This window comes from Mchenga conophoros, linkage group LG6 (assembly GCF_057382185.1).
Source record: "Mchenga conophoros isolate Kocher_MC1m ecotype Shallow Benthic linkage group LG6, M_conophoros_male_GT1.1, whole genome shotgun sequence".
In the NCBI taxonomy this organism is placed as follows: domain Eukaryota; kingdom Metazoa; phylum Chordata; class Actinopteri; order Cichliformes; family Cichlidae; genus Mchenga; species Mchenga conophoros.
This window is the reverse complement of record NC_140531.1, coordinates 19,755,716-19,782,448: the sequence shown is the minus strand read 5'-3', so window position 1 is coordinate 19,782,448 and position 26,733 is coordinate 19,755,716. Positions and strand designations below refer to the sequence as shown.

The window sequence follows — 26,733 nt, the reverse complement described above, 5'->3', positions numbered from 1 at the left end:
TTTAGGGCTCTCCTGAGTGCAGAAGAGAAGCAGGCGATGGCTGAAGCAGCAGGGGAAGAAGAGAGCGCCCCGGCGTGTTAACCTTGTCACTCACACCCCTAAGGTGCCTAATTACTCACTCCCCCCTTTTCAGTTCCCGTTGACATCCCGACAAAGCTTCACGCTCCCGTTTCCACTCTGAACATGTGACACCGATGTGACTGTCACCATAAAAAAAAACAAAACAAACAAACAAAAAAGAGGATTAAAAAAAGTATTCACTAATCAAATTCATGCTATATGTCTTTACCCCCCCACCCCACCCCAGACAAACCTCCCACTACCCTCCCCTCCGCTCGACCTTCCATCCCTCATTGCAGGCCTTGTGCATATTAGGGCTCATAATGAGAAAATCCATGATTGTTTTTCATAATTAACGAGCAGATCAAAGTCTGAGCCCACTAAGGAGTTCAGAGCGGCAAATGGTCGATATGTGTGAGAGAGAGAGGAAGAGACAGAGAGAGAGAGGAAGAAAAAAAGAGAATAAGAGAGATTTCGTTTTAAGCATTTTGGCTTAGCTCTTCTGATATCCACACACATGAATATGCCTAGGGAAATCATTTGCTGCTAATTCTGCAACCAGATCGCTTGGACATGGATTTCTGTTGGGCTGCGGGTGCAAAAAGATCAAATAGCACGAAAAAAAAAAAGAAGGAGAAGAAGGACCTCCAGGGCTCCTTTCAGCTCTTGATTGTCAGAGACCCAACGTGAACAGTGAAACGGGTGTGAAGCGTTTTTCCTCAGACTGTACAACGTGACAACACAACTGTTAAATCTTCCGTGCCTTCGTTATTTCCTTCTGCTACCTGTTTATCCTCTCCTGCCTCGACAAAACATGTCAGACGTGTGATTTTTCTGACATATGTGGAGCACTGTTTCGTTAAATGTCCCCGCTCCCTTCATCTCTGCTACTCTGTGTACTCCTGTGCTCATTTCCACATTGTTATTTATAGCTGGTCCCTCAGAACCTCCGAGCCTCAACATCATCATCGTCATCATCATCATCGCCCACATCTTGTCTGATCCCTCCTCCTCTTTTTTTTTCCAACTGCCAGCCGCAGGAGAAGAAAGCAGAGAAAAGAGACAAGGTGTGGGACAAAACTGCGGATGGGCCACGTCTTTTTTTGTTTCCTTTCTTCCTTGCGTTAGCGAGAAGCTGCCAAAGTCTCCAGCTGTGCAGGGCTGAGGAGCTCGCTCCCAAACGGCTCAGGAGCTCCTCCGCAGCTGTCAGAGCTGCAGCTTGATGTTATAACTGAGAGGCAAAGAGTGCAGAGGGAGAGGGCAGCAGAGCTCAGCGTGCCATCCCACAGGCTGCTTCAAATGAGCTCACACTTTGAGATGATAGGAAGGATGACTGTACTGCGACACTTTTTCCCCCCTCTCTCCTGATTCCCGTCTATCCAGACATTTATGCAAAAAAAAACCTAAATGCAGTCAGGGTTCATCGATGCCTCCATATCAAGCTGCCATGTAAGCGAATACGGTGCAAAAATCCATTTCAATGTCACATTTTATTGCATTAAGAAGTACTGGTGACCTATAATGTGTCTGTGACAACTTTCTTTATTGTATCCTTCTACAGTTTTCACTCTTTCAGTCAGTGAAAACTTGCTGACAACAAAGTGTTCAGTGCCACAGCAAACCCCGTTTTTTGTGTTCCCTTTTACATAGATATATATAAAGAAACGACCCCTTTTAGTTCCACACAGTGTGATAAAAGGATTTCAAATGTGGGATAAGAACAGCAAATACTGCTGTGGCATTTCTTTAGTGTCTTACCTTGTTTGTTGTTGGCATCCTGGGGGTGATGGCCAGAATGGGACACTGGAGCGAAGTGTTCGTCACTGTACGTGATCAGGGGGGTGAGCGGGTGGACTGCATGAGACGGCTGCACCACGGGGACTTTGTTGGACTGTGGAGAAAAATGCAAGAAGATTTACTTTTTTATTTTTTAAATGCTGTGAAAAGCTGATGCCTTTTGTGTTATTCCATCTGAAAAAGGGGCCCTGATCCCTCACACATGATTCATAGAGTACAGGTGGTCTTGCTCTGCAGCAGCACAATGCCTTCTTGACTTTCATTGTATGGTCAAGAAGTTACTATACATATATATTTTTAAAAAACATTTCTTGAATTTCTTCTCTCTTTACTAGGCTGGGCACAGCAGTTCAAAACTTTGTTTAGCCTAGGTCAGCAGGTTTGAAAATCCCCACATCCCCCGAAGGAGGAAAAAAAAAGAAGAAGAAACAAGTCAAAAGAGGTGCGCGAGCATGTCTGAGATAGAAAAGGGGAGAAAGATGCAAACAGAGGTGGAGCGAATAGAAGCGGGCAAGCGATAGAGCAAAGGGAAGGGAGAGAAAAGAGAGACTTGCAGGGTAGAGTCAGAGCAGAGGTCTTAGGCGGGAGATCAAAGGCAGTCATTAGCTGGTGAATAAGGGGAGTTCATTACAGACCAAGAGCCGGGGGAAGAAGAGATGAGGGATGGAGGAGGAGGAGAAAGGTGGGTGGGGTGGGGGTTCTGGCTATGGGGAGAGAGCGTGAGTGAGACAGATGTCTGCAGCGGTACTTAATGCAGGGGTAATCACGTCAACAGTGGCCTGGCCACAGACCCCTCATCCCAGGCTGACTCAGAGAGACGGAGAGCGAGAGAAAGAGAGAGAGCTTCCTCTGGAAAACTAAAATAGATCGAACCAGGCCCGAAAAACCCCCAACCCCCAGCCAACAGTGCTTACATGCTTCAGCTGCACTGAACACATGGTAATGCTTAGCCATGCTAAATCTACTATTTACAGTCTGAGCCCAGAGCTGAGCTGAAGTCAAAATATCACCTCCACAGGATATATGGCTAATCGGGAGAGACGGCGGTGCACCGATGGGTGAGACGCCACTTACATCGGGCGGCTGCCAATGAGCTCTCCCGAGTTTTTAGGAAACTCTAATCGATTTTATTCCCAGAAACAGTCACATGATTAGCAGCGTTGTTAAAGATACCCATCTAAATTTAGGATAAGAATCAAATTATGACAGGATGATAATAATAAATGGACTGTTCTTTATTAGCCCTCGCTTTGTTGTCTATGACATGTGTGCCAAGGTGACATTCCTGCAGTGCTAAGTGGTGACTGGTGCCCCGCCTCACCCACTTACGCACACACAGAAAAACTCCTCGGACACAGGGGTGGCTGGAATGTCTGAGTTTTTCTGAACCTCTCGCAGACTGGCACCAGCTTCAACTTAAGAACCCCCTCCGTCCTCCCCCCATCTCACCACCTTCTGGGAATGTCCTCAAAGAGCAGTACGTGTGGTATGTGTGTGCACGTGTCCAGCTGCATGAACCATCATTCTCATCAGGGTCCCAAATCATGCCGGGAATCTCATCTCCTCAGGCCAATTCAGTTCCCGGTTTGGAGACGGGGTGTTACGGCACCATAAAGCACAGGTTGCACTGCACATTTGGTAAAGTTTGTTCTCACACAAGAGAAGCCCTGCCTGAAAACTAAGCCAAGGATGTAGAGGTGTAATTTTCTCACACCAGCCCAGGTGTGTTGCATTCCCTGGTCAACAAAGAGCCAAAGGTTAGTGTCCAGCCTCATCTTTAAGAAGGTTAGGCTTATTAGCAAGGCTGCTAAGCCTAAAAAGAGGGGACTAACTAGGCCTACAGTGGCTGAGACATGCCTCCACCAGGGGCTAAATGACAGCATTCTCACACATATTATTTTACGCCTCTCCACTCCCATTTGTTACGGTGTGGGAATGAGATAAGAACCTGGAATGCTATCGTTAAAACCTGCTATGCTCCCCAATATTGAAAGAAAAGCCAGCTGGAAACAAAAAAAAAAGTTCTCATGTTTGTGTGTACACATAGAACTACAATAAAAACAAACAAACATTTAAAACAATATTTTAAAGCAGGGCGACTAACTTCTTAGCACCTAAGAAAGCTTGAGTTTTACTGCCACAGTGGAGAAGCCCTCTTTTGTGCTCTTCCCAGTTATAGCTGTCAAATCCCATTTTTCTCAACTTCTTAATAAACTGCTTCCATTGTGGGGAAGAAAAAAAAGATCCACCAGGGAAAAACCTGCAGGCCTTTCTGACCAATAGCAAATTTATGCCCGTTTAGGGTGCACACTTACGCAAATTGCATGGCCTAACTGTAGTTTACTTTAGAAAAGGAAAGGAAATAAATTGTCCGTCAGGCTTCCAACAGCTTCATTATACTCTAGATATACATAAAATTTGATTGTGCAAACCGTATCAGGGTCAAGCCAAATCCTGGTTTAGATGGTTTTTTATTTGATTACATGCAAAGAGGTATTGCTGGGGCAACATTTTACCACCATAAATTAAAAAAGAAAAAAGAAAAAACAACATTAAAAACTGACACCAGTAACAATTTACTGAAAAAAGGAGCTGGAGACACCCAACTCCTGACAACAGCCATGAGGGTCATGCCATGTCCTAATCTGATTCCTTCTCATACCCTACATACCCAGCCCTACTGGCTGCAGCAGTAGCGACACTGTTGCAATGGGGGCATCCATATTGGAGGTCCCTTTTATTGTACAGGAGAAATAATAGGCTTAAGATCTTTCTATTCATATTTTTCAGGCAGAGTGAAAGAAGAGAGGCGGCGAGGATTGAAAAGAAAAACGTTCCATTTGGAATTTCATATCCAGGCTTGGCCGGCCCTTTAAAAAAAAAAAAAAAAAAAACCTTTCAGATGTGGTTTTAAGAGAAATTCATTGTGCGGAACTGGAGCTGGCAGGAAGCCCTCCATGGAGGAGACACTCCAGTGTGTTTCAGCAAGGGGAGCCAGTGACTTGGCGTGCCATCTGAAATTGGGGGTGGGGAAGAAAAAATGGGACGTTTCACTTTTGTTTTGTTTTTGTTGGGGTTGTTTTTTTTGTCCCCAACCCTCCTGCCTTGATTTTTCTGACGACACGCCGACGTCTGTGATCTTGTATTCTGTCATATTCCACCAACATCGTGTCACGGTCGGTAAAACAAGAATTTGCACATTTATACATGTGTCTACGTGGTGTACGGAACAGCCATCCCTGCAATATTGCCTTTTTAAAGCATCTCTCTCCCCTCACAGCACAGCTTTTGTACTCCACTCAATTATACCACTTCTGCAGAGTGGAGTGGAAAAAAGGGAAAGCGGGAATTTTATAATAATCACTTCCCACTTCTGTAATTTATATGCAATGAGGACTCTCTGCGCCTGCAGCTACAATCAAGTGTGTAGAAACCGTGTGAGGTGTTTCACAAACAGCTGGGGAGATGTCAGCTCAAACGGCGGCTATGGATTCTCATGCTGCTAAGTCTATTCGCTGAGAAGCCCTCCTCACCACAAAACCCAACCTCACCTCGCAGGACTTTCTGCACTCTGGAGGGAAAGGGTTTACAGGTGAGGGCCGAGGATGTGAATGAAACAAAGAGAGAAAATGCAACATGGACTGGCCTGTAATTATAAGACCCATCAACAAAGATTTGCAGGAAAATCTTCACTTAAAAAGTTTTTAAAAGAAGAACATATGATTCTCAGCATAAGTGAATCTCAGGTCCTCCACACCCTCCTTTGACTGTTTAAGTACATCTTTAGCTACTGTTTCCATTGATAATGGGCTCAAAGAAGAAGACGAGATTACAGACACAAAGGCTCTGTAAATGTCAGTAGTTGGGAGTATGAAGCGAGGGTGTGTCCACTACTGAAATCCTACAGAGTCGCCCTCATAACCAGGTGTTCACTCTCAGGTGTGTTTGTGCGCAAGCTGTGCAACCTTTACCCAACAAAAGTGAGCAAACATTCTCCTGTAGTAGCTTTACAGCATGGGAATGAAAAGGCACTGTACCTCCCCCTTGTACCAAAAAAAAAAAAAAAAAAAAAAAAAAAAAAAAAAAAAAATCAGCAGAGACCAACCTGAGGAAGCTTAAGTAAATAACCAATTACCATTCGCAGAGCAGGTTGAACCCCACCAGCTTTGAGAGGAGCGCTAAAAATGGGATGTTTTATTGGCAGGATGGCCCCTTGGCCAAGGGGCTTAATGTAACGAAACCCAATTAATGGAGAAGAAAGCCGGGCCGGCGGCAAGTGAAGGAGCGCCACGTGCCGAGGGTAATGAGACGAACAAGCGAAGCTAACCACAGGGACAGCAGCAGAGGAGGCTACGAATAATAAGAAAAGCATACCCCAGAGAGAAGTATACATCTGCGATGCCCTCCCAAATGTCTCCTTGCCCTCTCCTCATTATTCCAATCAAAAAATTCAGGTATTCTCTCTTAGCGCTATTGAGGGTTCCTGTAGTTGAAGACATGCAGTGAGACTGAAGGCAGTAGCCAGTTACTAAAAATAAAGAGGAGGTATATAAAGAGCAACCCAAACTTGCAGCTGAGTGGAGTTTAGTGCAAAAATAGCCACGCTCCATATGTTCAATTTCATGGCTTTAGTGGCCAAGCTTCAGCGTAAATTATCAGGCAAGGAAACTTGTCATGCTGCCCTCTAAATACCGACACTGCACCCACAGACATGACAGCTATAGCTGATGTCAAACACTTTAAGTAACCCCACCTACACACACACACACACACACACACACACACACACACACACACACACACACACACACACACACACACACACACACACACACACACGCGCGCCCGTGCGCACACATGCACCAACGACGTGCGTTAAAATATTTCAAGCTACATGAAGGTTGTGTTAACCACACATTTAATAACTTAAATACACAAACGCTGCACGTGAACACAAAAGAGCTGTTAACAGCCAAGTGTCTCTTTCCTCACCGCGTCAGAATAGGACGAGATGGATTACCCATCATCCCTCAGCTGGCATGAAGAGCGTGCGCTCCGAGCAAACCAATCGCGGCTGGCTCTCGCGCTGACATTCTCAACGAGCAAAGATGATAATTTGTGTGAAATGTGCCTGCCTTACATGAAAAGACTTTATCCGCTTTTTAAAGTGTTCAACTCTTAATTTCTATATGTCGCGGTGCCATTTAAAAAACAAAAACAAAAAAAACCAAAACAGAGTGGAAAAGGAACAGAACATTAGAAACGATCCAGGTGCCATTTTCCTCCTTACACGTTAAGCCACAAAAGGTAGAAGGAGGGAAGTGATGTGACGACAGGGAATCTGTTTTTAAAGAGCTCTGGCTCTAAAAAGGTGCACACAGGAGGTGAAGAGGGTTTGAATAGGGCCATGTAATCTATTCCATGTTGTGAAACTATGTTTTACTAAATAAGTGTTACGGTACCTGTAGTCCAAATTCCTTCCTGTAACTGAAGCAAAATCAGGGTTTTGTTTTATAGGGTTTTAACAGATAAATAAAGAATGAGACTCTTTGTATTGCATTTTTTCTCTGAACAACAACAAGCAATGTGCTAAAACCTTTTCAGACATGACATATGTAACATCAATCATGTTCTTCACAGGTTCATTCAGACGTGACTGCGATGCAAGATATTCCAGAATAGGTATCAAGCCTTGGGTAAGTACATCACGCAGCTTGTAGTCGATGAGGTCAGAGCTGTATTGCTACAACAATGGCAGGCAAATGACGAAAGCGTTCTCTTATTTATGCTGTGTAGAGCAATCTTTTATTTAAAGAAGCTCACAAAGGCACAAAGCCACTACCCACTACTGTGACTTCTGTCATATTTAAAGCGATACATCAGGTGTGTGTAGATCTGATCTGGTCAGATTGCTGTGGTGAAAGAAGAATAAAAAAAGCACACTGAGACATGTCATGCTTGAGATGAGAGGTAAAGATGGCAACTCTGTTTAAGACTATCAGCCCGAATTCCCACTGGGAACAAATTTGAACTATGAAGGCCTCAGTTACACCTCTACCTCTTGGAACCCATTTAATGCAACAAGATAGCATTGGGTGTACTCGATAAAGTATAACGTCCATATTCGCTTGATTACCAACTGGTATGTGTTTTTAACAAATATTGGACAACAATGGAAAAATGAAGCGCAGAGGAACAGCTTATATAGACCATTGTTAGCAGCAGGCATCGACTGTCCAGGGACCACAATCAGCCAATGTGATATATGTCTGATTACGAACTGGCTCTCACCATGTATGCAGAACACACACACAGTGGTATCGGCACAGCTCACTCACAGGCACGTGCCATGCGCAGTCACATGTCGTAAGCGAGTGGATATGGTCATTTGAGAGTTTTTCAGTGTGAGTGAAAAGGACCGTGAAAACGTATGTAACAGCAAACTTAAACATTTAACTCAACCTCACTCATTTAAGATTGACATTTTCAAGAAGCTAACAGAGGGAAAGCGGCTAAAGCTAAAGCTATCCAGAGCTCAGAGCCTCGGTATGAGCAACAGATCAAAGCAAATAAAGGAGAAAAAAAACTGCAGACAGTAAAAAGTAAAAAAAAAAGAAAAAAAAGAAAAAAAGAAACGAAAACAAATGTAACAACAAACCTAAACACTAAACTCGCACAGAATATCAACTCAAAGGGTTGATATCCTGTTCAGACTTATTTGGTGATCCTGGAAAACAATTTCAGTAACATTTCTTTTGTTATACAAATCTCTTGCACCTGCTTTTATTTAAGGTAAAATATGATAGGTAAAGGTGAGCATACAGCAACACATTTTCTTTATCTGTAACTCCTTCCTGCAACATAGCACCTTATTTTTAGTTGTTTAAATGAGAAAAGATCCTGCAATTTACTGCAGCTTTGAGTAAAGTTTAATCATTTATTTGACTATAAAGAAGAAAAGTAGATTTTTGTTTGGCTATGCTGTTAATTATAGTTCTTAGAGAGAAAGCTGGTACGCAAGGCGTCACTTAAAAAATAAATATGTATTTGCTGAGAAATTGGAATCAATGCATCTCTAGATAGTAGTAGCAGGCTGTAGATTTTTGAACACATTTACTGATACAGAGGAAAAACTATATATAAGTCACCACACTCATCCTATAGATAATTTAAGTAGTCATTTGAATTTTTACATAAGATGCTCCTGTGTCAAGCCAAAGCTCTCAGTGTGTTCATATGATGCACTGTGTGGAAGCTGAGCAGAGATCGGCTTCTCCATTCTTCTGTGCCTCTGTGTGTGTGGTGGTGGTGCGGTGTGGTGGTGGTGGGGGGTTGGGCTGCTGCTCTGGCAGAGCCCTGGGCGAACTGCAGGATGTTCACCTTGCGGCGGGGCACAGGGCTCATTATCACAGCGGGACCTGGTCACATCAAAGGACTAAGGAAAGGGCAAACATTCTGCTGAAGTGCCACTGTCAGCAGGCCTGCAAGCGCACTTGCAAACACATACACAAAAAGACAGCCCGCACACACACTCGAGCACACACTAGGCATCTATCCCCTCACAAAGAACATGGCAGCTTTTCTAAAACCATCACTTGCTTCGAAACTCTAGAGATGCGCTACCTTAAAATCCAATCAGCTAGTATAGCAATGGATTTGTGTAATGAATGTGAAGAAAAAAAAGTGTTGATGATGCATCTACCTGATCAGCTGTGCACTTAAAAACCACACATGGTGAACGAAGATCTTGGAGCCCTGTGTTTGAATACAACAAAAATGTTTGGAGTCCTCCCCCCACACCCCTCTGAATCAATCAGCATCCCTCCCTCTGCAACTATTTATAGAAACCCCACTGCTGCATTAACACACTGCATGATTTATCATTAGAAACAGGCTCTGGTCTGCTGAGTAGCTACATTCATGCCAGGCAATGCGTTGGTGCCAACATCCACATTCAACAACAACACTCGAAGGCCCCAAGACATGTACACAAATAAAATCGCAGCACAAGCTAACTCTGTGCGGCTAGTGGGCTAAAACCTTAGCCTCCGTACAATACGACAGTAGGCGAGAAAGGGAGGAGAGAAAACGAGGTGCAGAATGGGAGGAAAAGTGCTGATGAGTTGCCTTATGCAGGAGGCTTCATAGATCCGTTGAACAAGAGCGGATTTGCCTGCTACACCTAGATAGTGTTTCCCCCCCTCAGCTTTCGCCCAGGTATTCTGGGCATGAATGGCTGTCAGTTTGGATTTGGGAGCTCAGCGTTGAGGGGGGAAAATAGAGTCTGGTGGGGGTCTTTGTGTGTATCTACTTGTGGAGACGGGCGCGAGAGACAGTGCTCTTCTCACTAAGCCCCAGCTAGCAGAGAAGAGCACAGGAAGGAGCGGCGATGCAGGATTTCACATTGCAGACAGGAGGAGGTTAACATTAGCCTTGCGAACTAGCCAAAGAGAGATGGGCGAAGTCAGGCGGTGGCCGGGCGTAGAGGCGCTGCTGTGTTTTTGCTGGGAAGGTTTTCAGTGGCACACACACCAGGAAAAATGTGGATGGGGAGGCGATTTGAATGTGAGCTGCTTCTGCCTGAGCTGAACAGAGTACTGACCTAGTTTTCCTTCTGTATTTCACTCAGACTGATGCACACCCACCCACATGGTGCGTAAGAAAAGAAAGAATAAAAATATTGATGGCTTAGTGAGTAACACTGATGACTTAATGGAACAAAGAAGAAAATTAACAGGAAAAAAGAGGTATGGATTCAGTTTCTAGTAAGAGGGTTCAGTGAGGTTATGTAATCTTTAAAGAGCAGACCACAAGAAACCCTTTTTGCCTCGGGTGCCACGACACCTGTGATCAGGCATCGATTTGAACTTCTGACCCCGCCACCACATCATCATCACTACCTTTTTCACCTTAGTGCACCTTTGCTCTTGAAGACGTGCGCGATCCAACTATTTCCCATCCTGTTTTTCATTATGTCACAACCTGTGCGACTCTTGTGGAACAGGGTATAAGGGGTTCGTGCCGCAGAGCTAGGGGGAGCATTCACGGCTGTGGATCCCATTGCAAACCTTTCCTCTCATTCGCATTATGGGCCGTGCAACAATACCAGCAGCCCACTGTTTGGGTGTGATTCCACGTTTTAAGGGATTAACTGGTAAAGACTACCAAAAACTGCCTTTCAGGGTGGAATTAGTCATTAATCAAAACCACACATTTTAGGGGTTTTTTTCCTCCTAGCTGGGTGCACACGCCCCTGCTAAGATCTGAATGGCAAGCACAAAGCTATTCAAATCTGATCCCCTCCGAACAAATGGCTTTTCTCCATCCCCACAGAAGCCGGGAACACTTAAAGAACCTCTCCAAGGATCTGAACGGTCACAAGAAAACTCCACCCCATCAATTAGCTTTGTGGCAGGGTTTAGTGGGCTTTAATACAAACAAAACAATGACCATGTACAACATGGCAATGGACAACATCTGCTTATCCCTTGATATGCCTAAAGAAATGGTAATAGGGAATTTCTGAGGCACAAAAGGGACTTCTTAGGCTCAGGGCATATGGTTACAGCGACATAGAGCATGCTCGTGCACCTGATGCCTCAAATCTGGATGATTAGTCATATAATGAGCACAACAAGGTTGTAATTCAGCTCTTAGCTGGATTTATTAATACTGGGCTTCTCACATGCTTAATATAATCTCATTTGTCTCATTAGAATGAGCTGCAACTTTGTTTTTATTTGATCAACAAACTATAAAAGATGAATAACTAGCAAGAGTGACTTCATGTTTTCATTTACTTAACAGACAACTTTTGCACTGTAATGGGTTTAAAGAAGAGTCTTTTTATTTGTTTTAGACTGACAAATAAATAAATGAAACTAACCAAAGTGTAGCAAGTGCTAAAAGGTTTCAAACACAGGTAAAAGTGAATTGATGCAATTTAAATAAGCTGTTCTCACTCATTGTTAACAAACAAAGCAATGCAAGGACAAATTTGGATAACTGCTGTTAAACTAACTCAAATAAAAGTCAAATGCCACTTTTCCACTGCACTGTTGCCTCTGCGTGGAAGTGCCACGGCTTACGAAAGGAGTGGAAATGCAGAATTGACGTGCGGGGGTGGGGTGTGCTCTTGTACCCCCACCGAACCCCCCATCCCCATCTTTCATCTTGAGACAGGGGTACAGTGGGGGTGGATTGATTTGATGTTTTGATGCATTGTTTGATGACGGGCAGCTCAAAGTGGAGGATGCCTCTGTGATGTCTGTCCATTGGAGGACATGAAAAGCGTCACCTGGCCCCTGAGCTGAGGGTTATGGCTGATAGTGGATTTAAGGGCTCCCGCCGAGCTGGACGGTGGCTCCGTTCTTGCCACATAATCCACTCAGCGTGACCTTTTATATTTTTAGAGTCAGTACCACTTCCCCGTCAGCCGGCCTGGTTGAAACGATCGCAGCCATTAGGGTCCTGAACAACTACATTGTGTAACTGTACGTGTAATTTATTTAATGCGCGCATCCCATGAGGAAAATAAGAGCTTTCCATCACTGCCGAGCTGCCGATGATCAAAAGAAACACGGAGCACAAGGCGAGCTCATCAGATGAACAAACACATTCTTGCTAGATATCTTTGTGGGTTTCATCATCCTGCATCAAGTGACTGCTGGGGAAAAAAACAAAGCCTTGTTCTCATCCCTGTGACATCAGCGCTTACAGACAGAGTGCAAAGGAGGATTCAAAGCAAGGGCGATCATATATTTCCAATTAACCGCCCCCACCTCCAAAAAAAGTGAATCTGCAATTTTTCCTTCTGCCCTCCACCCAGCATCTAATTAATGGTTTCTAAAACCTCACAGGTTATTAAGGGAAATAGGAACATCTTAATGCAGGTTAGGCAGTACTAGTCGCAAGGTTGGAACTCGGAGCCCGCCCTAGATTTGACTAAACTAGGAGCAAGCATAATTGGTAGAAATCTCCTCGCTGAGCCAAATGAAAAAGCAGAAAGGCGTAAATTGTTACACCGCTGTGTGTTAAGACACTGAAACTGTTGCAGAGATCAGACGAATTGCAGCAGCAGGAAAAGAACAGCATTCATTGCTTCGCTGTTTTCCTCTGTGACTTGGGGCCACTGAGTTTTTCTCCAGCCATAGTAAATTGGGCGCCTGGGGCAGGAGCCTTGGCCGAGCTTGCATTTCGGCGGAGCTCACTGTGGAGGGCATGAGGGATAGAGATATGGCACTGAAGCGGGGGGTGGTGTAGGGCGGGGGAGGACTCCAAAGCATAGCAGAGGTGACATCACGCACATGTTTTAACACAAAAAGGGACCTGGCTCGTTAGCGCACTAACTAGCGAGCTCCATGGCAATCAGCGCTCCTCATTCTCTCCGTTCCCCTGTGTCCACGTCGTCATAAATACGGCTACATCTGCAAGTGTAATCACTCCATTGTGCTCTGATTTTCTGCTCTGCTGGGCAGCAGCATGGCAGCCTGATTTTCAGCACCCACCCCCCCTACTCGGTCCCCTCCTCTCTCCCCTCAAGTGCCCTCGCCTGTTCCTGGCTACTCCTTTGCCGGTGAGGCCGGTGTGTCTCACAGATTACAGAGCTCTGGTCGCTCAGGTAACAAGAGTCACTAATCTGGCTGGGGTTGAATTACACATAATTGCCTCGGCACCGTGATTGATTTCAGCCCTGGAAAGGAAAAGACGACCCCCCCCCCCCCCCCCCCGCATCCCCCATCCCCAGCCAAACACCCCCCACCTCCACCACCTCCCTGCCTGCCTGCCTGCCTCTCTCCAGTGCTCACGAGCGGCAGCCAAGACTCTCCATCTAGTAGGAGGCAGGAGGCTTTGAAGAGATCAAAGCCAAGGCCGGGAGCAGTTGCGCGCCCTGGGAATACGGGAGAGAGGCTTTCTGCTCCTCAGCCCTATTTTCTAGCGTCATGTTGGATTGCAGCTGTATTGCATTTCGCCAGTTTTCTTAATGCTCTTGGTTTTGACTTTGACATCAGTGATCCCCCCTCGGTTTCTTCAAAAACAAGGGGGGAGGAGAGAGGGAAAGAAAAAAATAAGAACCTGAACAAGAGACGGGGGGGGGGGGCAAAGAGGAAAGAAAGGGGGGTAAAGAGATCTACAGACTGATTTTTATTTTCACAACTCCATAATTGGCTAGTTCAAAGGAGATGGGGGGAGACTGTAGCATTTGTTTTCAATTCCACTGCCGATATGAAAGGAGCGACAAACTTTTATGGGTTTCCCAAAAATTAAAGACAGGCTCTTTTTTTTCCCCCCTCCTCTGTTTCACAGTCAAAGAGCAGGGTGTTTTTTATGACCAAGACCACACAAAATGAACTGATAGCAAAGCCCTCCTCTTTGTCCTCCCACAGAAAACTCAATAGTTCACGTGTGTGTGTGTGTGTGTGTGTGTGTGTGTGTGTGTGTGTGTGTGTGTGTGTGTGTGTGTGTGTGTGTGTGTGTGTGTGTGTGTCGTCTGACAGCACTTTAGTGTGCGTCAGAAACAGTTAAGACGAAATGAAAGTGGTTTGATGTCTAGCTCGGAAAACACAAAAGGAGGCACGAAGAAAAAGAGCGCAAGCTATATCCATCTATTCATTTAATAGCTCGGCTAATAAAGCCTGGTGGCAAGAAGGCACCCTTTGTACTGTAACTATGTCGGCCCTATACCAACCTCCTACACTGGGGACCATTAATATTTCAGCGCTGTCAGATACACATTGCATGTGTGAGCCTCTTTAGCACTCACACCCACAGCAGAAAGAAATAATGAGCTTCTGAAAAATATGAAACAGCAAAAAAAAAAAAAAGGGAGGGGAGAGGAGGGCGAGAGCACGCCCGGGACTGACCAACTTCATACAACAGAGCAGCTATTGATCATAGCTCTGTTTCTTAGCTGGACAAAGTGAGGGCTGTTTGAGCTTCTCTGAAGTCTGGACGCAGCCGGCAGGATTTGTAGCCATGTTTCACTCCTGTGATCCTATTGTTCCCCTTCCTGCAGTTTACTAGTTGGAACACTGTTCGCCTACACCAACTAGACCCTACAAGCTGTCGGGATGAAGTCAATAAAGCTATTCATGTGTGTGTTTTTTAACTCATTTTTTATGGCTATATCAGGCAACAGTGAGGTACTGTGATCAGTTTTTTTAAAGGAACTTCTGCCAAGCTTCAATCAGTGCTTTAAAGACTCAACTTGTGCCGTAGGGTTTTATAAATCGCACTTTTTTATGTAACAAACAAGCAGCTCTAAAGTTGGTTTTGGTGACTGATTCGAAAATGTTATTTCATTTCGAGCTCATTCAGGCCGACACTGAGTTCCAAAAACCGTTCCCAGAGACTTCTCCCACTAACCCCTTTTAACTATGCAGTCATAACCAAAAGTGACAACAGTTGCAAAACAACTTGACGAGAAAAAGAAGAAAGAAAGAAAAAACCTCTTGCACACATGCACACACACTGCCCTCTAGTCTACATTTCTGATCCACCCTTACAGGAAATCCACACCCAGACCATTCAAACAGAACTGGGCATGAGGGACAACCTTGGCGAGGCCCTCCATTGACCCCAGGAGATCAGAGGCAGACTGCTAGTGAAGAGTGAAGCCCTCTGAGCAGGTGCTGAGGGCTTGAGCTGCAGTCTGGCTAAGGAAGCCTGGCTGGTTGGCTCCAGGCGGGACTGCCTGATTGGTTAAGCTTCATCCGATTCAGCGGGACGAACGGGAGCGAAGAAAGTGTCATCTTCTATGAGTGCTTTGCTTTGAGCAAGAACACGTGCCCAAAATAAACATAAACAGGGTGTGTCAAGAGCGTGCCTGCATGTGACGCTCACGACCTTGACGCTCCCAGATTGCCTCTCTTGACACAGACGCCTTTTCAGGGTTCTGAAGAGTTAACAATTTCACCTTTGTCATTGGTGGGCTTTTTCCAAATAGAAACAGAACGAAGTCACATGTTTGCTATTATATCTACTGATCGCTCAGCCCACTCTTTTTTTTTCTTCAAATTAAACAGATGCAGTGCTGATCTTTTCTAGACATTAACAAACGGGGGTTAATGTGAGAAGGCAAATGCCCAGCACAGCCACATGGGTCATTGTACGCTTTCGTAACCCGTCAGCTCCCCAGCACTAAATCTGTGTGATGTGTGTGATTGTGCGATTGATTGTGCCAGTGTGAGAGTAGTGCAGGTAAACACTGTGTAGTGGTGATCCTGTACCCTGCCTCCTGCGTGCTAGTCAGGCAGCATAAAACATGTTTATTTTGATTGTCAAGTCCTTAAAAAAAAGCAACCCACAGCTTTATTTGAGAATTTAAACAAACAGAAACAGGAGACTTAACAAATCAACCAGCAGGCTGCTGCGTTACCAAGAAATATAAATCATCCAGAAACTTCAACCTTGATTGTCTTCTTTTTGGTTTTCATCTTGAAAAAAAGAAGGCCATATCTCTTGGTACAACAGACGATTGCGCTGCTGCGCTTCATCTAACATGATGAAAACATAGATAAGGTGATTGCAACCACATGGCATCATTAGCGCCGTGCATATGGAACGAATGTGTCAACCACCATCGCCATATGAGCTGAGAACAGGAAGACACCTTGGCAATTAAATGGCACAGTTTATAAAAACACTATGACACTACGGAGAAAAAAAAAAGCGCTTTTTCTGTGTGAGGTCCCTGCTGTGGTTCTTGATGTGTTCACACATATTTCACTGCGTGATGGATCTGCACAGCAGATGACATCAATGTCAGCGTGGGTCTGATGCATGCGCTGCCAGATTGGTGCTAAAAAGAAATCTGTCTTCTGACAGTTGTTGTGTTTTCTATACTTTCACACTAAATATGCAACCATGCACAGCATCACACTAAAGCCAGTGTACTGAAAATTAGATGAGCTGACAGTGAGATAATCATATGGAGGTCAGCTGCTTAAAAGGCAAAAATGCAACATTGAGCTCTAGTAAATTTCACAAAGCATGACCAGTCTGTTGTGAGACTTAAAGAAAACTACTCAAGGTGCCATAAGCTGCCAACTAGAACATTATTTGTGGACATGGAAGGCTGCTGGTAAATGTAGTGTTCTCTTTAACAGGGATCTTCCACGGTAGTGCTGAGGGCATGAGCTTAGGACACACATGGCACTGAGGGATACCAGAGCGGTCCTACCAAATCCCGTTAGGTAAGCCTGGGTTAGTGATTCCACGCTGCGAGACACTGGCTAGCAGATCCGTCACGTTCCCACTACATCAAAGGAAAGTGCAGCGCTGCACTCCCTTCGCCCCCTCTTTCTCGCCACGAGGATCTTGCAGTTGAGGGTCCAAAGGGAAAAAGGAGTGAACGGCAATAGAGAGGGAGATCTCTAAACCCCCCCCCCCCCGCCCTTAACCGCAGCAACAAAACCCAGTGATTCTATCCAGTTCTCTCTTCAAACTGATGCCCAAGACTCACGAGACTGCTCTCACAGTTGGAGATCGCAAACACATCTTGAAACTAAAAGGTGGAAAAACCTGGTACTCTACGTCTGCACTATCAACATGTTAAAACTAAGAGCATGCAGCAGCATTTTTATCTTGTCAAGCACACATTAATACGTTTATTAAAAAGGGAATATGGCAGAATGCCGTGGGCTCACTGGTTCTAGGGATTTGTTTAAACTTAAAAAAGAAAAAAAGAAAAAGAAAAGAGCGTGTAGAACAGGATCTTTTGCAAATGGGAGGGTGTTTATGTGACAACAGCAGCATGCTTTGAGAAATTTTGGGTCATTTAAAAATATGCGCTGCCCATCACATGCACTGCGATCTTTTTTTAGAAGCTGTCGTTTCTAAATCTCAGCTTTGGTTTGTGAGACTAAAGAAGAACAGATTCAATGATAAGCAAGCGCCGAGTGCGTCGTCTTTCACACATCAAACCTGGCGCGATGACATCCGTGCTGCTTTGAAGATCAGACTTTATATTATGATCATTCTGACCAAAACTGCAAAAAAAAAAATCTTATTTGTCAAGGTACAGATGCAGACACTGAGCAAATGAAGGTCCTTACTGCTCTTGACAGTCCTTCTAGTTTTTACACAGCAAAGGTTTAAAATAGCACAAATACAAATTATTCCAGGCAGAAAAACACTTTTCGCCTTATCAGATGATTCTGTAAGTGCTCAGGAAGACTGTTCACGGGAGGAAAAAAAAAGAATCCTGATGTGGGCAACAGCAAATAAAAATGTGTGTGAGCTTCTCTCTCCTTAAGTCAAGGCTTCTCAGAGTGGAGACATTGGGTAACTAGTGAGTTGGTTATCCCTAGGCAAAAGGATACAAAAAAATATTGTGCTACAAGTTAAACAGTTGTACTGTAAATTAAAAAAATAAATACATTCAGATCAGGGGTATAAAACAAGCATACTGTGTGATTTACTCCCATCCACATCATCCTTGGGTCAGCAGAAACTGATAAGATTGTATCCTCTAGACTTGCGACATGTCACAAGTCAAGCGTTAGAATGATGAGCCTCTTTAAAAAAGACCTCACATGCAGTATATTCCTTTAAAACATGTCCACTTGTTCATATCAAAGAGTGCACTGAGCTTAAAAAGTCAATAAAAAGCTGTAAATCAGCCAAATTTGTCGACAAAAAAGCTTGCCACCACCCCACTAACCTGGTTTTCTGTATGCCTATAATCACAGCCAAGGTAATGAGCAACAGTCCAATATGGACAAATGTGATAATCGCTTTAAAATACACACTTCAAATTAGACAGCAGTTCCCACTAGCATTTACCAGAAACTCCAGTTTCTGTTGCTTTATGATCACCAAGGTGTAGATTACAGTCCTTACACTTTTACGCATTGAACTGTAAACTGTAAATCTTCAAAAGCTGCAAGTTCACTTAACAAATAAATGACTCCTTAAGTTGGCTAGCTTTGTTTTAAACCCACACGTATGAGGAACTGGCATCATCACACATCAAATTCTAAGCTCTTGTGCAGGAGTCAGCTTATCAAGCTGGAAGTCCTAAAATCTGCTGACAATCAGCAACTCCCAACAGCTCCGTCGTGACTGGACGGCATGTGCAGGAATGTCATGGTCAATGGAAATCAATCTAAACTACTGGGATTGGGGGCGGTGATGGGGCTGGGGATGGAAGAGAATGAAAGAGAGAATGTGCCTTTGATCTCAGTGAAAACCGATCCCAGGCCTGCAGATACTGTGGCTGCGGTGGCCAGCAGCAGAGGCAGCAAGCTGACATCAGTGAGAAAGCCAGAGGACTCATGTTCCGTGAGCCCTCCACCAAGCCTTGGCTCTTTTTATTGGATAAGTGAGAGAAACGTATATAAAATGACTACCGTTTTATTGAAGACAGGGAAGGAGGAAAATTGAAAAAAAAAAAAGCAGCCATGGTAAATGAAATGAAAGCGTGGCTTTAGAAGTTTTGGCAGCAAGTATACTGCCTAACTGCCTGGCCTAATTCATCTGCAGTGAAGGGTAATTTCCTCTCACACAGTCAGCTGGTCTCCATACAGACTTCTATGAGTTTTTCTTTTAACTTTGTGCTATACAATAAAATAATAGCTAAAATCTACCAGAAAACAAGCCAAAAAATAGAATTTGGAAGGTAACATACCCCGCTTGTGCACTATGCTGCTTGTAAACTGAAAAAAATCCCCCCAATCCACAATGTCATATACTTTCACCTTCTGCAACTTTGGCAGGGAGGAAGCATTGCAATTTTAACATCATTCTATGATAGAGTTGCGTGTGAATGAAGATCCTTTACACACAGCATGTGGCATCTGCCCCCGACAATCACATCTGCTTCCAAAAACTGATTCTTACAACAACACAGAGCTCACATTTCACAACTTTACCCTGATGAAACCGACTCGCACGCACTGCAAAAGCACAACAACCGAGCGTTTCCCGTATAGAGACGCCACACCGTAGACAAGACTGAAGCTGGCTGCAGAGACGTGAGCAGAGCAGGGCCAGACCGGACAGCTGCTCGTGCGCCCTGTGTTTTATGTCTGTCTTGAGGAGAAATTTGCAAACGGGACAGACACAGGAAGCCGCCAGTCAGAGACCTGCAGCTGGCCTGAAATTAATACCGTCACAGGGGCGATATCTGCAACACACGCCACCCCTAACACGGTACTATAGCCCCAGAGACATGATGTTGGCTCCCTCAGTTCTGCTGGGCTAATTAAAGGGTTTACTTGAGTCATGTAGGCATGCATCACTTCAGATTTTAACAAGATGAGAAATAGTGTACATCTCACAGAGACCGTTCACAAAGTATGGCTGGCGTTTGGTTTTCAGTGGTCACGTATAGCTGTCAAGAGGGCGGATATCAGCACAACACAACGGCGAGACAAATATCAAACATCACAAACACTGAAAGAGAATATTTTCGTGGTGTTATCCTGATGATGAAATAAGGTTTATGCCTCTAACGAGAAAGCCGAGAAATCTGATTTTTTTTCCTTAAATCCTCTTAATCGACTCTTGGAAGTATTCTGTGCTGAGCTGAATTTTTTAGCAGGAATTATTTTCTCGCAACTAAATGGTTTGAATTTTATTTTAAAGCCACCAATTAGATCACTCTGTAAAATGATTTACCTGCTGATATCCAACTCTGAGTCAATTTTACCCAAAAGCTTAAAGATGGAAATCTCTGTAATAAATCTTTCAATGCTCCATGAGAGACACCACAAAAAACGTCCCACATTGGCAAAGGACCTTTTATTTAGAGCAGCAAATATCTTTTTAGTTGTCTTGATACATCTCCTAAATTTAACACACACGCACACACACACACAAGCGCACACACACACACAAACACCAAATGCAAGCTATTGGTGTTGAAAGCGAAAACTCAAAAACCACAGATTTCACTTAATCGACAATATGAAGTTCTCAATTTGCAGTGGTTAAAAACAGAAACCAGCAGTCACAGCTACAAAAACATCAATGAGGTTATTTTTAGCTGATACATCATAAATGGTAAATACTAAAAAAAAAAAAAAGGTCCTGAAAACTCTAATCTTGTTGTAAGGTGACACTTTTGGTTAAGTCTTGCACTCCTCTACAAGCGTCTGATACATACATTTGATTTATTTCTGGGATCACTGTGAAAATGTCATGAGTAAAAAAAATAAAAAACAGCTACAACAACAACAAAATACCATTCTGTCCTGCTGCCTGTTGGCAACCCTTTGACAGTCTGCGGGTAGGTAAAGCAATAGCTCCTTCAGTCTGACCACACTCTTTGTTACATTAGCAGGATACGTGACATTACTGTAACTTAATTTAGGATCAGTTTTGCTTTTTAGTTTCTCTTGTCAGGAGAAATTTTGTCCTGAGCCTGGACTAAATCTGAGCAGGTGTAAAGTTGGCAGTTAAATCTCTGCTGGTGTTTTAAAGTTACCCATCATGTTTGTTTTTACCTTCCTTCCCACTAGCACTAATTAATTAAACAGAAGTTCCAAACTATTACTAACATCTACTATCATTTAACAGTATTAAAAAAACTAAATTAAAAAAAAAGCTTTAACCCATCCAAAAAACCGAATTTCTCTCTAAAAATGCACTGCTTTTGTATTCATTTCATCACTCAGGACTGTCAATTATTTACTTTTCTCATAACTAAATAATTTTTTATATTCTTACGACGTAAAATTTGAAAATTCCTCTTTGTCTCACAGGCAAATGATATGCTGACTAACACACGTCAAGCTTAAGTTTGCATTTCACATCATGAAATAACACAAGTTAAACTGCAATAAAAACTGGAAAAAAAAAAGAGCTGGTACTGACCGTTCTGGGCATGGGCGGCGAGAGGGAGCCATTGTTCATGTAGGAATCAGTGTTCATGTTGCTCATCATGATGTAACCTGGGTAGCCCGGGTACGGATGGCCTTTACTGTACATGTCTTGATGCTTTCCTAATAAAAACATTTTTTAAAAAACAAAAAACAAACAAAGTAAACGCGTGTTGGTCGCTGTGTTTTTGCACAGAGAGCACAAACACCAGTAAAAGATTAATTAGCCAGAGATTCAATAGCTTTAATTACAGTCATATCTTCGAAATGGCTGATTTTAATCAACAAACTCGATAAGCAGCAACAACAAAGCCGAGCACAAAGTTGGCTTGGCTGTTTTGATGTAGTAATGATATCGCTGTCGATTGATTTAACCCCTGCCCTATTTTGCCACGGCCTTTTGTTTGTGCCTTTTCTTTCCGCCTCACAGAGGCGGGTCATATTATGCAGCGGAACAATGGAGCCCCTCTGTGCCAATTAGCACCAATTAGAAGAACATACAGACTGTGTCAAAACAGGAGACGCCCCAACTGTTCCTCTATGCCTTTGACCTGAGAGGGGGGGGAGCTTTGCACAAGAGGCTTCAATACAGCATCACTCGCCACTCGAATGTGCGCGGCGTAATAAGGCCTGGAGGGGCTGGGGCTGTTTCTGGTATACAATGTGACGGCAACATAGATCTTGTTGTGAAGAAAGCCAGTGTTTGATTTGAAGGGGATCCCATTCAAGAGTGAAAGGGGAACAAAGAGGAGGCATACTCCTCTTCAAAGCCCTAATAATGACCTGCAGCAGCGGGGTCAGACTACAATAGCCAGAGAGCAACAAGCCCCAAGAGGACGCAACATGTTGCATGCGACAATGCAACCGGAGAGCTGAGGGATACGACAGGAATATTTGAGGAAACACGACACGAAACAGCCAGACAAAAGTTTTGCTTTTGGGTTGTGCTCAACTGCTGCCATAAGTGCATATTTTTGCTCCTTCTTCTTTTATGTCCATTTGTGCAGGTACCCTCATCTACCAGGGAGGTAACAGGTAGCTGTGTTTATGAAAGTACAGCATGCCCTGACTAGACTTAGGATGAGCAGGAACAGGGGCTCTGATAAGAGAAGTACCAATAGTTTCATCACTTCTGCGTGGTGAAAACGAGGGGCCACTACTTCCACCTTATCTTCTAAAGCAAAAGCAAACCACATTTAAAAAGGAAAAAGGAAAAAAAAAGGACTTTTATTGCAAATAAATGTAGTGCTGATTGTCCTATAACACATGCTGATTTAACAAGCTCCAGATTGTGTCTCTTACCATCTTCCGGATGGTCTCTGTGTTTTTCATGATATGAATCTTGCGGTATTTGGGACTGTCTAGCTGCCTGTAAAAAAAGAAAGAAATAAAATTAAAAGACAGAGAGAGGGAGGGAGAGGGAGGGGGGGAGGGGGGGGGAAGAGAGGAAGAATCAATTAGAAAGGCATTCAAACACAGTTACACACATGCTGATGTGGTCAGACAGCCACAAACATTGCTGGGACAAACATCGTCCCTTTGCCTGTCACCAAAGGAGAGAAAGCTTATAGACACACACACACACACACACGCACTATCTATAGAAGAGTGATGGAGCAGCCTGCATCAAAGCTTCAGAAGAACCACTTAATTAAGCTTCATGTCTTTAAGGAGCTTACAAATTAGCTTGTTTTCAGTACCATAGGTCCACTCTCATTTTCATCTTCCAGTCTGAGCCTCCTTCTCAATTCAAATAGTGTGTTTGTGTCATAAATGAAATAGCTGTGTGCAAAGGGAAATAAAATCGCTCCATAAAAAAAGAAAAGAAAAGGGAAACAGTACCGACTATTTTCTGCTTATGAAAAAAAAAGAAAAAAATCCTCTGCACTTTGAACACCCATTTCCTTTCTCTTTTCGAATCCGAATTGGGAAGGGGACCTCTTTTTTAGAGTTCAGACCCCTCAGGATGGCTTCAAGCTGAGCGAGGGAACTTCACTGGATTCCTAATTAACATTCAGCCTCTGTCTCGTGTGTCCCTAGGACATTCGGCAGGGAATGCGTACAGTTTCGTTCAGGATGTAGCCATGTAGAATTTTTTTTTTTTTAAATCAGAAAAGAAAGAAAGAAAATGGATTAACACCACGGTTAATAGCAAAACAGCCAACTTAAATGATGGGGATGCTGCAGCCTGCATCCTAAGGCTTGATGGATGCAGGGGAAAAGAAGAAATCACTGATGGTTCACGCTCTGTCACTTCTCCCCTGCTTAGAAAAAAAAATGCCATCTTGCAAGTGCGATATATAAAGCACGACTGCAATAATTTTTCATCATTAAAAATTAATCTAGAAGAATTTTTCCACTGAGATTTTCAATCCATTTAACATTCACCACAAATTCAGCACATCCACACATGCAAGGATTTCTTCTCATGCACCCATCTGGCCTCTCAGCATCCTTTCAGTTTAATCAAATGGAACAAAGCAAATGCAGAAAAATGTTTATTATACAACCCCCCCTCCAATTCCAACCTTAAAAACTGAAAAGAATAATTTATAGGCACAGTTTTAAAAGGGGCAATAAAATTAATAAGCAGAATGAGCCGGAGTGTGTGAAGATCACATCTTGAAAACGAAATAAAAGACTGCATCCTTTCATCCAGGCAGAATTTTAAAAATTGTGAATATTAAGGAAATTCACAATATTGCTGGCAAACAGGTTTTAAGCCATGTGTGCTAAATGGATTCATGTGCTGGTGTTTAAGCTGCTGTGGGTGTACCACTGCCAGCACAGCCACCGAGCCCTGCTTGTCACAGGCAGCTTCGCAAGGCCCTAGTTCTCACATCTCATACAATATCTTTTGCATTTAGCTCAATCTGCAATTTCATTCATTTAAAGAAAAACATAACAGTAACAGAACATTACAATTTAGGCCTGCATTTGTTACAGTTAATAGACTGCTGAGTGTTTGCCTGTGACATCTTTGTTTTTTTCTAGTTTAAGGAATCAGAGCCATATCAGTGGCACAGCTCAAGTTACATTTTCAATTAAAAGGAAAATAAAATGGAAATTGTGAATTAATAATGATAATAAACAATAAAGCTCTAATAATGATTTGTCTATAAAACTAAGCAAAGGGAGAGGAGGCGTTTTTGCTCACAAGACATTCAGGTAAACTAAAGCTGAGTAAAAAACTAGATTATTAATTAGAGGGGATCAACTTTTGTTTTAAAGGCTCCTGCGGGCTTTTTAGTTGTATTTTTATTAACCTTCCCTCTATGCTGGGGAGCTCTCAGAGGATGCCCACCACCACATCAGTGAACCCACAGCAGTTACTCACGTCGTGGCTGTTGGGGCTGCTTTCCGACTCGTTGACCAGAGATGACTTGATGTCTGCCAGGTCCCCTTCCTCTTCCGAGTGGCTCAGCTCGGCGAAGATCTGCTCCTTCTGCGGGTCCCCCTCGTCTTTGAACGGGATCATTTCATCTGTGGCGCAAAGCTCCGGGTCTCCGCCGCCTGATAACTGGGGCATTTTTTCACAAAGTGTTTCGCTTCCCCGAGAAAACCGAAGACAACAACGCGTGCCACCACTGCCCCGAAACTACACAGAAATAGAGAGGGGGAAAGATGAAAAAGGAAAAATAAAAAAAACTCCCACCGAAACGGAGTGGGGACCGTTGCCTTCCCCCCCTCCACCTCCTCCCCTGTGTCACACCGGAGAGTCACCCGGAGAGGAAGCGGCGTGCGAGCACACTGCCGGTGTGTTTTTACTGAAGCAACAGGAGGCGCGAGGCTGCTGCCGGCGTCCTTTTGTTGTTGTTTTTTCACTTCTTTTCTGTTCTTTTTCCGTCGCGAGAGTTTAACTAAGCTTGAAACTCACACACTAAAAAAAAGTGAGATGCAAAGCGGTCGGAATGAGAAGTCCAGTGCACGCCTCAATGTCATGAGGAAAACATAAAAAGGGGGAACAAACCACGAGTTAAAATCTCATCACCATCTTTTTTTCTCCCCTCTCGCTTTCTTTCTTTTTTTCTGTTTGAAGTCAGCACGCGACGACCGCCGCGTTCCCGTAAAAACGACTCAACGTGAAAAAGTACATTTAGAAAAGTGAGAGAAGATATTTCCTCGGTGGTCCCGGAGACGAAGCTGCGAGCGTCCTTCAGTGTGCGTGTGGAGAGGTTGGAGGGAGGGGGGAAGTAAGACGAGGAAAAGGGAAAAGAAATTAAGTGATGGATGTGTAAATGGAAGAAAACGCAGTTGTTGTTGGGGTTTTTTAAAACAAGCAAATACTTGGGCGACAAGCAACGCAGCGAGACGCCGTGATGCTTAAAAATACATCCTCGAAGCTGCTCGTCGGAGGAGGGATAAAAGCAAAAAGAAGAAGAAAATCACAGAAAACAATCAAAAAAAGAAGGCAAGAGTGGAAAAACGCGTGGACCCGACTTCCCACTGCTCCCGCACCGCTTCCACAGCGTAATGTAACCAGTGTGTGTATGTGTGTGTTGGTAATGTAGCCGTGCTCCCTCCTCCTCCTCCTTTTTCTCTCTCTTCAGTCACTGGGAGGAAAGAGAGATGAAAGGGAAGCCGAGGCTCTGATTGACACCGCACCGATTGACACTCCTCCTGAGAGAGAGATTTATACACAGCTCACAACAAATGGGCAGACAGGAGGGGAGGAAAAGGAGAATGAGCGGAGAGGCTGGAACTTGCTGTGGATGTGATGGGTTAAAATAATGAGGAGACATAAAAAATGATAATTGAAATATAGAGGGAAAAATATTGGACAAGCTTAAGCCCGTTTTGTTGGTGCTGCATGTGATTTAATCAATCTGCAAGAAGTGGCAATGGCCTGTTTTGGAAACAGAAACAAAAAAAATGATAAGCTGAAGGAAGTTTAGAAGAAGAAAAACACACAACGTATTCTCCAAGTGTTGGAAAAAATATTACACACACATACACATACACACACGTATGTATGTATCAGGTGTATGTCTATACGGGGACATAGGCCTGTTATTTATTCAGCTTCCTTTAAACTACCTTGCGGTATATCGTG

At 43.8% G+C, this 26,733-nt stretch overlaps 1 protein-coding gene across 6 annotated transcripts in view; it reads right to left on the bottom strand.

Annotated features, from left to right (window-relative positions):
- lef1 (lymphoid enhancer-binding factor 1) overlaps positions 1 to 26,262 on the bottom strand; it is a 41,500-nt gene extending 15,238 nt beyond the window's left edge. For 3 of the 6 annotated variants that reach the window (XM_085276675.1, XM_085276679.1, XM_085276680.1), the window contains exons 1-4: positions 25,018 to 26,261; positions 22,983 to 23,049; positions 21,676 to 21,803; positions 1,819 to 1,951 (exon numbers count right to left, since the gene is read on the bottom strand). In XM_085276675.1, coding sequence (XP_085132801.1) covers positions 1,819 to 1,951; positions 21,676 to 21,803; positions 22,983 to 23,049; positions 25,018 to 25,209 — 520 coding nt within the window. In that variant the 5' untranslated portion in view covers positions 25,210 to 26,261. Of the gene's footprint in view, positions 1 to 1,818; positions 1,952 to 21,675; positions 21,804 to 22,982; positions 23,050 to 25,017 lie in introns of all 6 variants that reach the window. The other 3 variants (XM_085276676.1, XM_085276677.1, XM_085276678.1) reach the window with 2 other exon arrangements.
- Positions 26,263 to 26,733: the final 471 nt, after the last annotated feature.